This window comes from Delphinus delphis, chromosome X (genome assembly GCF_949987515.2).
Source record: "Delphinus delphis chromosome X, mDelDel1.2, whole genome shotgun sequence".
Lineage (NCBI taxonomy): Eukaryota > Metazoa > Chordata > Mammalia > Artiodactyla > Delphinidae > Delphinus > Delphinus delphis.
The window spans coordinates 1,084,108-1,096,766 of record NC_082704.1 but is presented as its reverse complement, the minus strand read 5'-3'; the positions used below and the strand labels follow the sequence as shown (position 1 = coordinate 1,096,766).

Genomic DNA, 12,659 nt, shown 5'->3' with positions numbered 1-12,659 from the left:
ATACTTGTCGTTGGATTTGGGGCCCACCTGAGTCATCCAGGATGACCTCATCTGTAGATCCTTAACTTCAGTACCTCTACAAAGACCCTTTTTTCAAGTAAGTTCGTTTTCATAGAGTCCAGGGGTTAGGTCCGAAGTGGGGGGCCAGTCTTCATCCCACTATAGATGTGAAGCCATTGAAGGGCTTTGAGTAGAGGAGGGACATGGCCTGACTCACAAGTTAATGGCTCTTTCCAGGGGCTGTGTTGAGGAGACAATATAGTTGGAAAAAACAGAAAGAGGGGGTAAGTGCAGGAGGCGAGTGGAAAAATGTAGGAGAGCCATGGTGATGACATGGACTCCAGTGACAGTATTGAGGGTGGTGAAAAACTACCAGATTCTGGATCTTTTGAAAGCAAAGCCGAGAGGATTTGCTAACAGATCAGATGAGGAGTGTTGGAGAACCATTAGTGAGTACCTGAAATTTAGCCAAATATATACCAACGGAGCATTATAAAATTATGGGATGGGGAGTGTAATTAACTGCTCGTGGATTGGTTGATATTGAGGACTTTGGCTATGTATAAAAAATCAAGCTAGAGCATTAATATTATTACTACGGGAGGGAAGAGGGCTTGAACCTGGAGCTTGCTTGGCCGTTCAGTACCACAGCCACGAACCCGCCTTGACTGTCCAGCAGTTCACATGGAGCCCCGTCGTGGAGCTGAAATCTAGCTGTGCTGTAACCGTAAAGCGCACGCCAGAAAGACTTGGTACAGAAAAAAAACACAAAAAGAGCGTAAAATATGCCATTCACAATGCTGTGTATTGCTTATATGTTGAAATGATAATATTGTGGATCGCTGCGTTAAATAAAGTTTGTTATTAAAATCGATTTAACTTTTAACGTTGTACTTTCTTTTCCAAATGGCTGCTGGAGAATTTAAAAGTCCACAAGTGGCTCGCACTCTTGTTTCTATCGCCAGTGCCACTCTAGCTGGATGGGAATTACAAGCGGCAAAGGACGCTATGCGCCTCAACGTCTTCATTTTGCCATCGGGACTGATCCGACAGCCACCTTCAAGGGTCGGCGAGGAAGCAAGGAGCGCTCAGGCGGGTGCCCGTGCGTTCCCGTCCGGGTAAAACCTCAACGAAGGAGAGCGAACCGCTGCCGGGCCATGCCCACAGACTACGAGCCGCCCCGGCGAGCTGCGCAGGCGCTCCTAGACCTGGCCGCCGAAGGCGGGGAGAGGCCCAAGGCGCACGCGCGGACGCGCCAGCGTCCCGGCCGCGTCCACCAATGAGAGTGTGCAGCCGTCCCGCGCGCGCTTGGGGCTCTGCCCCGCGAGCCCGGCCCCGCCTCGCCCCGCCCCGCTGCACGACACGCACGGGGCGGCGCACAGGTGGGCGGGCCCTAGTGGCGCGGCCTGACGGCGGCGGGAGTCCGCGGTAGCTTCCTCGGCGCTAGCCCACGCGGCTCGCACGCTCAGCGGGGCAACATGGCGGACGCGGAAGGTACGGGTGGTTCTCTCGCGGGTGGCCGGGCGGGTTGCCGCGGGCCGGGGCCAGATCCTTCGGCTAGGGGAGCCGGGGGTGGGGGGACAACTTCGAGGCCCGAGCTTTCCGCTAGCTCCAGCTGCCGGGCCTCCTGCCGACCTTGTCGCTTGGCCTTGGCTCCACGGGTGAGGGCGAGAGAGCGAGAGGCCCCCGCGGTGACGTGACGCCACCAGCCCGGGCCTCCCGCCGACGGTACAGTCCCCTTAGGGCCCGGGCCGCCGCCGCCGGCTCGGACGCCGCGGTCAGCGCCGCGCGATGAGGGGAAGCAAAGGGGCCGAGGGGCTCGGGCGTGCGCGGAGCGCTAAGTCGAGAAAAAGTTCTAGGGGCCACCAGCCCTCGGGGACCGTTGGGCGGTCGCTTACGGGCCCGCGGCCAGAGCGCCGTGGGCGTTTCAGCCCCGCGCGGCCACGTGGTGAGCCGGGATGGAGGGCGACACGTGCGGCTGCTGTCTGGAGCCCGCCGTGCAGCCGCGCACTCGGCCTGACACCGGCGGCTTCCCCTGTGATCCTAGACAAGCATCCGTTTTCTACCTACCCTTGTTTTAAACTTCATTGTCTTTATTTTCGGGGAAAACTCCTAATTCTTGTGTGTGTGTTTTTTTTAAGTACTTATTTTACCGAAGAAGCATAAGAAGAAAAAGGAGCGGAAATCCTTACCAGAAGAAGATGTAGCAGTGAGTACGAATATGTTGTACTTTGCTTTGACTGAAAAGAAAGGTTTCTTAGCTGACAGATTACAGAAAAGAACTGTTTTTAAAGGCTTTGGAGGAATGGGCTGTAATTGAGTGGTCGTTGTGTAGAAAGTACACAACGCCCGCCAACCTGGGTCTTTGCTGTGAGGCACACCCAGCTAAGTGTTGCTGGCCGCACCAAGTGCTCCCCCTGAAATTCTCTTATCAGACCCACTGCCCCGCTTTCTCTTAAAATTGCTGTGCCCGTCGTGGTGGCACTTCGCTTACGCTTCTCAGCTCTTTGTTCATTTCTTTTTCCTTTGGAGGTCCCGGGGAAAAGGCATAGACTACCTTGCTTTTTATTTCAAAGGTATAGACTTCTGTGGTAGTAGTGGAACTGTTCAAAGTCAGGTGGGAAATCTAACAGGCTGTGTTTCTGTCCTGTGGAAGGAAATACAACACGCTGAAGAATTCCTCATCAAACCTGAATCCAAAGTGGCTCAGTTGGACACATCTCAGTGGCCCCTGTTGCTAAAGGTATGTGTTTCGCATCAGGTCAACGCTTGGCTTTTACATTGTTTTTGAGCATTAAACAGTTGATTGAGAGTGCATCCTGGACTTAGGAAATGCTAGATGAGGCCGTCTAAAACACTGTTCCTCAACGTGTCTGAGATGAAGGACCAGGGTTTGTTCGGGTTTTTTCCCCCTTCATTTCCAATGTACCCAACACTTGTAGAATACAGGTAAATTTTACAACAGTGTCACGCTGCTATCACATTTTATAATCAATTCTCAATTTCTGTACTTAGCCTCACCTTACAGACCTGTCCTGGTTTGTGGAGTAGAACATGCTTGAGAGCATGCGGCCAGTGCCTGGCATGTTAACTTGCTCCCTAGAAGTTACTGGCTATCGTGTTGGGTTTTAACTAGGGTACTTCGGTGATGAGTTAAATTACAAGTTTCACAAATGACATAATGGGCGCCAGCTACGAGATTAGGAGGCAAATTTATTGAAAGACTCCTTGACACACCGTTTGAGTAAATCACTAAATATGAGGTAAAAGAGAGATTTGCATATAGAATTGAATACAGTTGAGTTTCTGCTTGGCCAGATGTGTCTGCCATTTAGACAGCATCTGCTTCTCTATTTTTACCTGCTGGTAAACCAGGTTGGCAATGTCCCTACTGTCATGGAACTTAAAATCTAGGGGTGGGAGATGCAGTTAAAAAAATCATTGCTGCTTGTGGAAAGTACCAAGATGAAGCTAAGGGGCTTCCATTGACGGGAACCCTTTCAGGCTGGTGGTGGAGCCCTGGAAAGGAGAGTGAGAAGGGGCAGACGTGAGGAAAGTGGGGTAGGAGTGCCTGGGGCAGGTGCAGACCAGTCAGGTGTGCGGAGCCGTGTTGCCAGTCCCCCTCCATTTGGTCCCGGAGAAAATCAAAGCTAGTCCATATTGTACTCATAAGCCTGCACAGTGAAGCCCAGTTAGTTCTGTAGTACCCCAAGAGGTCTTTCTGGAGGAGGGATCAAATTTGTCGTTTTCTTACTCATATAGGTAATTTTTCCAGCATGTGGGGAGGCTTAGCGGTCTGTCACAGCACATAATGGAAATATAGGAGTAAGATCTAAAACAAGAAGCTGAAGCGTCGCCATATCATGGTTCATGGTGGTCCTGACTCTTGTTTCCCACATGTTAATGATTTATTGTTTGTTTTGTGTTGTATCATTGCTTTCTAGAATTTTGATAAGCTAAATGTAAGGACAACACATTATACACCTCTTCCTTGTGGTTCAAATCCTCTGAAGAGGGAGATTGGGGACTATATCAGGTAAGTGTGTTGGAAACAGCACTGTCCAAACTTCCGTTCTTTTCAAAATGACCCTTTCACATCAGTTATTCACGGAGGTAGCGGTGGCATTGCCCTAAATACGCTATCCTGTACCCATGGTGAACTCTTCTTTTGTACTCTTCAGATTTAGTTTTCATTAGAGGACCAGAGCCGATGACACAGTAATTTCTTTCCCATTCTAGGACAGGTTTCATTAATCTTGACAAGCCTTCCAACCCCTCTTCCCACGAGGTGGTAGCCTGGATTCGGCGAATACTCCGGGTAGAGAAGACAGGACACAGTGGTACCCTGGATCCCAAGGTGACTGGTTGTTTAATAGTGTGCATTGAACGAGCCACTCGCTTGGTGAAATCCCAGCAGAGCGCAGGTATGTGGGAGAGGGAGGGAAGACGGGGCTACTTTGAGATTGGAAGGCTTTCTGTGTTTCCTTTCCTTTCTACCTTTTGGCTCTCAGAAATGATTTCTTCATTAGTAAAATCATAAAACAAAAACAGAAAACAGAAGCAAGGGATATTCTTGGTGTGTGTGTGCCTTCTGTCCTCAGCCAGACCCTGGTGGGGCTGCCTTGTTTGGAGTTCTAGGTGCTTTTTATGCACACGTTGAGCCCAGCTCCAGGCCTGTCACTCCACGCTCCTCTAACCGCCCTGCTGCTTCTGCCTAAAGTGCCTCTCCTTCATTGGCATTGGGGAGAATTCTACTTGACCTTCTAAGGTGGTCTCCAGTCAGGCTCTCCACGGGCGCTCCGGCTGTCCCTGTCAGCATGTTGAAAGTTGAGCTCTCGATGAGATAGCGTCTTCAGTCCTTTCTCACATCTGCACCGTGAAATCTGTCTTAATGCAAATTTTACAGAAACAGGAGTTCAAATTGCCTGCTTTTTCTGGCTGTACAAAATGGGAGTGATATAAGCATATAGAAAATACAGAAAACTCAGTGGCCACACCTGACTACTCTTTTGTCATTTTACAGGCAAAGAGTATGTGGGAATTGTCCGGCTGCACAATGCTATCGAAGGGGGGACTCAGCTTTCTAGGGTAAGTCTGTAATTGTAGGGAAGGCACCTGTTAGCAACTGGGGTCTCTGAGGCCCTTGCCCTTGTCAGTGGGCTGCCGTGGCCAACCTGCTCATGTCCTTTCTGAGGAGAGGCTTCTGCTCAGCACTGGGCCATCCCTATGTAGTTGAAGAAAGAGTCAAAAATTGAAAGGCCCTTTTAGATCCTAAATGATTGAAAGAGACCTTTTGTGTTTCAAGTGTGCCCTTAAACTCCCCAAATCTGCCCTTTGATCTTATTTGAGTTTTGCTTTGTGCTTATTCTCAGGCCCTAGAGACCTTGACAGGTGCCTTGTTCCAGCGACCCCCGCTCATCGCTGCAGTGAAGAGGCAGCTCCGAGTGCGGACCATCTACGAGAGCAAGATGATCGAGTATGATCCTGAAAGGAGATTAGGTGGGTCCTTAGGCCTGCGAGGCACTGAGCCCACGTAGAGCACACGCGCGTAGGAATGAATTCTGGAGAATTAGTCTCTTAAAAGTAGATGCCTTTAGTATGTGGTGTAGTCGTGGCCTGTGTCCGTTGTCTCTAGTTTTGTTGGTGCGGATAGAGAATAACTCTGGGTTTCTCAACCAGCGGTGTGTTTACTGCTTTTGCACGTGTCTTAGGAATCTTCTGGGTGAGCTGTGAGGCCGGCACTTACATTCGGACGCTGTGTGTACACCTTGGTTTGCTACTGGGAGTTGGTGGTCAGATGCAGGAACTCCGGCGGGTTCGTTCCGGAGTCATGAGTGAAAAGGTACGTCATCGCGGGGCTAAGAGTTTTAGAGCCGGCTGGTACTTGGGTCCTCCAGCCCTTGGTGGAACTCTACCTGCTTCACATCCAAGAAAAGGCAGTTTCCAAAGTGTTGAGTTCAGTTCAGGGCAGCTTCCCTGTTCTGTTAATTAAACTTTGGGACATTGAAACACAGGCTGGCGGGGGGGTGACTGGATGGATAGCATTACTCTATTCATTTACCTCCTAGCCTACAGATATGGCTGCTTAGATTTAATAGACCAACAGGTAAAGAGTTGACTCCGAAGAGACCGGAGACTAATGAGCTTGGACTAGCAGACGGGACTAAATTCATTCCGTGTTTGGAAGTGTGAGGTCCGTTTGCCTGTCGGGGATACAGCGGCACTCGAGTAATTTTCATATGTGGCTACTTTCCAGGACCACATGGTGACGATGCACGATGTGCTGGATGCCCAGTGGCTGTATGACAACCACAAAGATGAGAGTTACCTGCGGCGAGTTGTGTACCCTTTGGAGAAGCTGTTGACCTCTCATAAACGGCTGGTCATGAAGGACAGTGCGGTAAGTTCTGTTTGCACCAAACGTGACCTCGAGAGATGAGATATGGTCCGTGTCCTGAACACTTCATTCTATTTAAAGAGATGAAATTGGGCTTTGTGAACTTGTAGCGATTATTTTCCCTTGGTTTATTTTCTGGTTTCGTAGATTGGACACTGGATTCATTTATTTGTTTTTTTGTTCTTGGAAGCATTTATGATTAACTTTTTATTAAATCAAAAACAAATATAAATTAAAGTAGAAGTTTAATGCTAGGAGTAATTTCATTTCGAAATAAGGCAAATACTTTAAAAGTAAGTAACTTGGTTCAAGAAATAGACTATCAGTGGTACATAAACTTTGCCCTCTTGTAAACTGGTAGTTCTGCATGTGCCTAAGACACCTTGGTTTATTTAAATTACTGCTAGAAAAGGTTGTTTTGATGGGGATAAAAGGTTGAGACTAGAGAGGTTCAGAGATACGATAAGTTAGTTCTCCATTAAAGGCTTTGTTTTGTTTAAATAAATCCTAGTTTGAGGTCATAAAACCTAAACGTCACAGAGATTATCAAGCTTCTTTTCTTAGTATACTTACTAAATAACCTTAGAGTAATCTTAACGATGAAAGGAAATCTGCAGTTATTTGTGTTGCTTTGGGTTTCCTCTTTAGTAGTTATTTAAGGTTGAGTAGTCCAGAATTGTAAATAGCCTTATTTTTAATGGTATTATGGTCAGAGAATACGGCCCTATAAGTTAAGATGCTTTGTGGCCTAGTGCGTAATCAATTGTTGTTAAACAAGTAGCAATAAAAATTTTTTCTAACTTTTAAAGATGTAAATTTTTGTATATATTTAATAACTCGAGCTTGCTCGTTCATATTTAGATCTTAAATTACATAGATGTTTGATGACTGTATAGATGTTATAGTTTGTAGTAAAAGACAGAAAAACTAATGAGGCATACCAAAACATGCCCCTATAGCGACTGAAAAAACTTAATCACGTAAAACAGAACAACATAAATGTGATCCCCCGTTGCGCTGGGGTCAAACTGGTCGCTTCTGGGTGAATTTCAAGGGAGGGTGGAATATGGTGAGTGAAGACAAGGTGGCACAAGGCGGGTTGGACGCATGGAGTGCTGTCGAGCTCGGGGAGAGTTGGCCTCGGCCGTCTTGCTTGTGAGTTAACTTTGGGAACCTGTCATTATCCAGATTTCCCAATAAATCTGATACACCTCCCAGCTCTGTCAGAGGTTTTTCCCTTAATGATTAGAGGCATGGAGAAGAGCAATTAAGGAAAACTGAGGCTGGGTGTTGGTTTAGTATGAAGGCAGCTCTAAGTGCCCTGGGTAGGAGTGGCTGTTTACGGCCCCCGCTGACATTTCTGAGTCGACGTGCGTGAAGCGCCTGGCCCGTGCTGGGTGGCTGCCGTGAGCCTGAGTCCCTTCATAAGCTAGACCGCGGCCAGTGGCCATGGGTGTCATTGGTCCTCTGTCACGGGTGGGGGCGGGGTGCAGGGCGGCGGCCGCCTGGGGCCGCGGCGCTCACCAGGGACACCACCCCGCAGGTGAACGCCATCTGCTATGGCGCGAAGATCATGCTCCCAGGCGTCCTCCGGTACGAGGACGGGATCGAGGTCAACCAGGAGGTGGCGGTCATCACCACCAAAGGGGAAGCTGTCTGCATGGGTAAGAGGCGAAGGCGCCCTTGGCCCTCCTGCGCCGCTGCAGCCAGGCTCACTAACGGGCTCCCCCGGGCCTGGCCCCTCGGGCTCATCCGATCGCTGTGTCGCTCGGGGTCTGTCGGGGTGCTCACAGCAAAGGGCCATGTCAGACAGGCATAGGCGGCAGGGAGGTAAGTGGGGCTTCCTCTCGCCCCACGGGCTGCTGTGAGGAGCTGTGTCTCAGCAGTTGGGCTCTCCTCGGCTCTCCAGTGAAAGGAGGAAATCATCAGCGAAGTGGGGGTGAATGGCTGTGGTAATTAAAGAGCCTTCAGTCCACTCCTTGTCTGCTTGCAGCACTACCTTGTGAAAGTTTAGCTACCGTCGGATTGTCCCTGTGTGTGGCCTGAGCTCCAGGCAGGACACGCGTGTCTTTGGGGTTCCTTATTGAGGTGTCCCTTCCCCTCTGGCTGCTTGCTCACAGCTGAAAAGGAATTCTGATGACCTGCTTTATTTCTTGTGCAAATTACAGGTTAAATAGCTGTGGTTTACTTATTAAGAGGTCCCTTCTGAGGACCTAGGAAGCATTGATTTTTATGAGTGTGATTAGTGTCAGTATTTTTTGAACTCGATAAGTAATGTGCTTTCACAGCTTTTCTTCCTCTAATGGTGGATTTCCTCCATATGCAATGCTCAGCAAAGGAAACCTCAAGGCAGGAGAGCTTAAGAGTTTTAAATAGGTTTTTAAAAGTTGTGTAAAACAGTGGCATTCGGGCTCATTGATTATGGAGTCTTTCCCCTTCAAGTCGTTCTTTTATCTCATTCCAACGCCTGCAGCTATTGCATTAATGACCACGGCAGTGATCTCCACCTGTGACCATGGTATCGTAGCCAAGATCAAGAGAGTGATCATGGAGAGAGACACTTACCCTCGGAAGTGGGGTTTAGGTCCAAAAGTAAGTGGGACTGGGCGTGTGCCCTGCTGCCTTATTCTGTTTTGCCTTGTTGAATCCTCACTTGGGCAGCTCCCACTGTGTGTCCACTGCCACGTCCTTGCCTCGTGCTGGGCTCTGGGGAGTCAGTGGTAAGTAGAAACGGGCCTGTCTCAGACCTTAGAGATTTCAGTCTAAGGGGGACAGTAGATAGGCAGTGCTCAAATTGCACAGTGGCGTGGTGAGGGCCTTATGAAGGGGTGTGGAGAGGTGCCTAACACGTCAATCAGCAGTCCCCGATGAAGGCTTCGGCCTGGTCGGGGAGTCGGGGTGAGGGATCTGGAGCCACGCTAGTGTGCGGTACGTAGTGTTAGATGTTGAGGTGAAGCGGGGAGGGAAGAGTCCAGGGCTGATGGAATAGCATGTGCAAAGGCCCTGTGGTCAAAATGACACTGCAGAGGCTCCCACTGGTACAAAAAGGTTTGCAACCTTTGATAAGTCCCATGTTTGCTCCTATTAGAGGGAGGGTGAGTTTGGAGCACTCTGTTGAGAACACCCAAGGGGGGCACCTTAGTTGCTGTGTGTGTGTGTGGTCGTGGTACATGCTTTATGTGTTGACACTGTACTAACGTTGAAACCCTGACGGTCCACCAGGCAAGTCAGAAGAGGCTGATGATCAAGCAGGGCCTTTTGGATAAGCACGGCAAGCCCACGGACAACACGCCTGCCGCCTGGACACAGGAGTATGTGGACTACAGGTAAGGGCGGGCAGGATGTTTCCCAGCCATGTGGTGGGCAGAGGGCACGCTGGCTGCAGTGCTATAGTGACCGCAGGGGAGGAGGGGAAGGCGGGGAGCCCAGACGTGGGAAAGGGGTGGATTTAGTTTGGGGGAAACGTGTAGGACCTGAGGGGACTGGCCTTGGGGCGTGTGGAGTAGCCGCTTAGGGCGTTGGGCAGCACGACAGACAGTTAACCGTTTCTAGTCTGGCTCGTGGCACTCCAGCAGGAGTCAGTCTGCGACAGCAAGTGGTGAGTTGTTCTGTCCAGCATCAGGATGTTGATGGTGGCCTTAGGCTTGCCGGATCTGCTGGGAATGACTCTCACCTGTCGCTCCTCTTTCAGCGATTCTGCCAGGAAAGATGTCAAAGCCCCCCAGGTAGTTGCCGAAGCAGTCAAAGCCCCAAAGGTGAGTGGCGTGCTCTGAGGGCTTCGCCATGTGCCGTCCAGCCACACGTGCTGGCTCAGCGGGGTGGGCCTTCCTGCCCCCCTCGGGCTCTGCAGGCTCCAGTTCACGTTCCCTGTCGTGTCTGCTGGCAGGGGTGTGGGCTCAGCTGAGGCCATGACCCCGGAACAGGGTTGGGTCAAGGGGCGGCACAGGCATGTTGAAGTAGAGGCCGTGACGCTCGGGACCGGACAAACCCCTCCGGACGGCACCAGCTCAGTGTTGCGACCGGCCGCGGGAAGCACGCGGCGGCTGCTCGGCTCGGGGGCTGCGGGCTGTTGGTGTTAGACTGCAGGATGGCTTGTCTGTACCTCGGGTGGCACAGAGTGTCCTGAGAAGAGCTGCTTGTGCCCTGCTTGGGGCCCGCGCTTGCCTGTCTTCTCTGAGCACTCGTGGGAGCGCCCCTGGGGGGCATGCGGTCCTGCCTTTGGCTTCAGTGAGGACGTGGCCTTTCTGGCCCGGCCCTGTGTTGCTGCCCTGGCGCTCCTGCTGTGCCCCTGGCTTCCTGGTCTTTGAACCCTTGGTAAACAAAGCCCTGTTGGGGTCTTTGAAAACTTCCTGTTGGATCCAATCAGCGTCTTCTCTGCTGGCTCCTCCCCTTTTGACTTACTGAAACTTTCTCATCCGCATTTGCCCAAGATCTTAACATTTGATCAATTGTCTCCACCTTAGCGGAAGCGAGAGAGTGAAAGCGATGAAACCTCTTCAGTGGCTCCCCAGTTGGTCAAGAAGGAAAAGAAGAAGAAGAAAGACAAGAAGGCCAAAGCTGCTCTGGAGAGTGTGGACCAGCCGGGAGATGGGGTGTGTACAAACACGTCCAGGGCCCAGGGCTCTCTTTGTCCTTGAAGGGGAAGGAATTGCCCGCTGGTGCCGGCTTGGTTACTCGGGGAGTTGCCCTGTGGGAAGGACGGGGCCGGGCCCAGCTTTTTTATAGTAGCGGCTCAGAGTTAGGGTTGTGTTGATGGTGGGTGGGGAGGGTGCATGGCTGGGGGATCTAAATGCAGGGGCATCGTGGAAAACGCGGGATTTGTGTTATGTGCAAAATTTACGTATTGCAGGATATCCTTACGGATCCTGAAAAGGCTTAGTTGACTGTGTGGAACTTCCCTGATTTCCTTTGGGGAGAGCGGCAGTGCTTAACAGACGCTTGCTTTCTCTTTCCCCCAGGACAGTGACACCACCAAAAAGAAGAAGAAGAAGAAGAAAATAAAAGTGGAAATCTTCGCTGACTAGTGGACGCCACTTGAAGCACTGTGTCCAGGTGGGAGGAGGAATTAAAGCCTTATTGAGAAAACATAACTACATTTGTTCTTGAGGGAATGAACCTGAGATCCCGGAAAGGGCGGAGAGTCCGGCGCGTTGGAGCAGCTGCTGCGACCTTGCTGACGTCCCCTGGCGCGGTCATCCCATCTTGTCCTGTTTTAAGGACACCGGTGAAGGGGGCGGGTGTCTCCCCTTCAGACCCGGCACTGCCCGGTGAGCATCCGCAGCTGTTTCCTGGGGGCCGTTTTCACGTCATGGGCCTCTCCTAGTTTGCTTCCCCCTTCCCTCATCAAAAAAGTTTATAAAAATCAAGTCTGCTCAGCAAAATGGTATAGGGCAAGTAAAAAAAAATATAACTGAATCATGTTATTAATTGAGGGGTAATCATTTTTCCAGTGTCTTGTGAGGACTCTAGTGTCAGTCTCCTCTGTCACCCCGTATTTCCCTTCTAGATGGAGGCCTGGCCAAGGGCTCTGTCGTTCCATCTCATGAGTTATTTCCAGTCACTGCGTCACTGCTTGTGTATATAGGCACCACTTCAGACACTTAAATCCACCTGTGAGAGAATCCCCAAAAAACCATGTCTCCGTTCTTTGTTTTAATCCTCAGTTAGCTTCATTGCTGGGAGAAGGTTGTAATTTTTACTTATTAAAGTTTACTTATGAAATTTTTAAAGTATTCCTGTTGGATTTTCTGATTGTTGATCTCAAACTAGGAGGACAGAAAATATATTTTGATTAAAAATGTTGGGTTTCCCTGGTGGCGCAGTGCTTGCCGATGCAGGGGACGCGGGTTCGTGCCCTGGTCCGGGAAGGTCCCACATGCCGCGGAGCGGCTGGGCCCGTGAGCCATGGCTGCTGAGCCTGCGCGTCCGGAGCCTGTGCTCCGCAACGGGAGAGGCCACAACAGTGAGAGGCAAAAAAAAAAAAAAAAAAAAATGTAGGGACCTTTATGTCCTAGTTGAAATTTGATGCTTTTCCTTTATGTTTGGTTACTTTTCTTTCTCTGGTTCTGCGTCTTGTAACACTTCCCTCTGGGCCCGTCATCTGGCATGAGATCAGATACTCTGGAATCTTCATCAAGACACTGACGAGATAAGAGGGGACTCATCACAAATTAAGTGATGTCCAAGCTACTTGAGAGGAGAAAGGTTCTCAGTATTACGTGGTGGGTGTGCAGGGCAGGAGGTGCCAGTGCCTGTGTCTGTT

General features: G+C 50.4%; 1 protein-coding gene and 2 non-coding genes across 3 annotated transcripts; all 3 read left to right on the top strand.

The window, feature by feature from the left end:
• Positions 1-1,353: 1,353 nt before the first annotated feature.
• On the top strand, positions 1,354-12,126 carry DKC1 (dyskerin pseudouridine synthase 1). The gene is made up of 15 exons (XM_060001599.1): positions 1,354-1,494; positions 2,142-2,209; positions 2,657-2,743; positions 3,945-4,036; positions 4,240-4,424; positions 5,024-5,088; positions 5,373-5,499; positions 5,712-5,842; positions 6,257-6,400; positions 7,941-8,061; positions 8,871-8,989; positions 9,620-9,723; positions 10,089-10,152; positions 10,861-10,989; positions 11,356-12,126. The coding sequence occupies exons 1-15, from the start codon at positions 1,479-1,481 to the stop codon at positions 11,419-11,421; spliced, it is 1,518 nt and encodes a 505-aa protein (XP_059857582.1). The 5' UTR covers positions 1,354-1,478; the 3' UTR covers positions 11,422-12,126.
• LOC132419077 (small nucleolar RNA SNORA36 family) lies at positions 5,942-6,077 on the top strand. Its single transcript, XR_009518091.1, has one exon. It is a non-coding gene; the product is annotated as a small nucleolar RNA SNORA36 family (small nucleolar RNA).
• LOC132419079 (small nucleolar RNA SNORA56) lies at positions 9,926-10,054 on the top strand. Its single transcript, XR_009518093.1, has one exon. It is a non-coding gene; the product is annotated as a small nucleolar RNA SNORA56 (small nucleolar RNA).
• Positions 12,127-12,659: the final 533 nt, after the last annotated feature.

Excerpts from the sequence above, each read along its gene's own strand:
- DKC1 (XM_060001599.1), top strand. Across the intron at positions 6,401-7,940 it reads TGGTCATGAAGGACAGTGCG|GTGAACGCCATCTGCTATGG; the intron begins GTAAGTTCTGTT and ends ACCACCCCGCAG. Across the intron at positions 9,724-10,088 it reads CAGGAGTATGTGGACTACAG|CGATTCTGCCAGGAAAGATG; the intron begins GTAAGGGCGGGC and ends CTCCTCTTTCAG.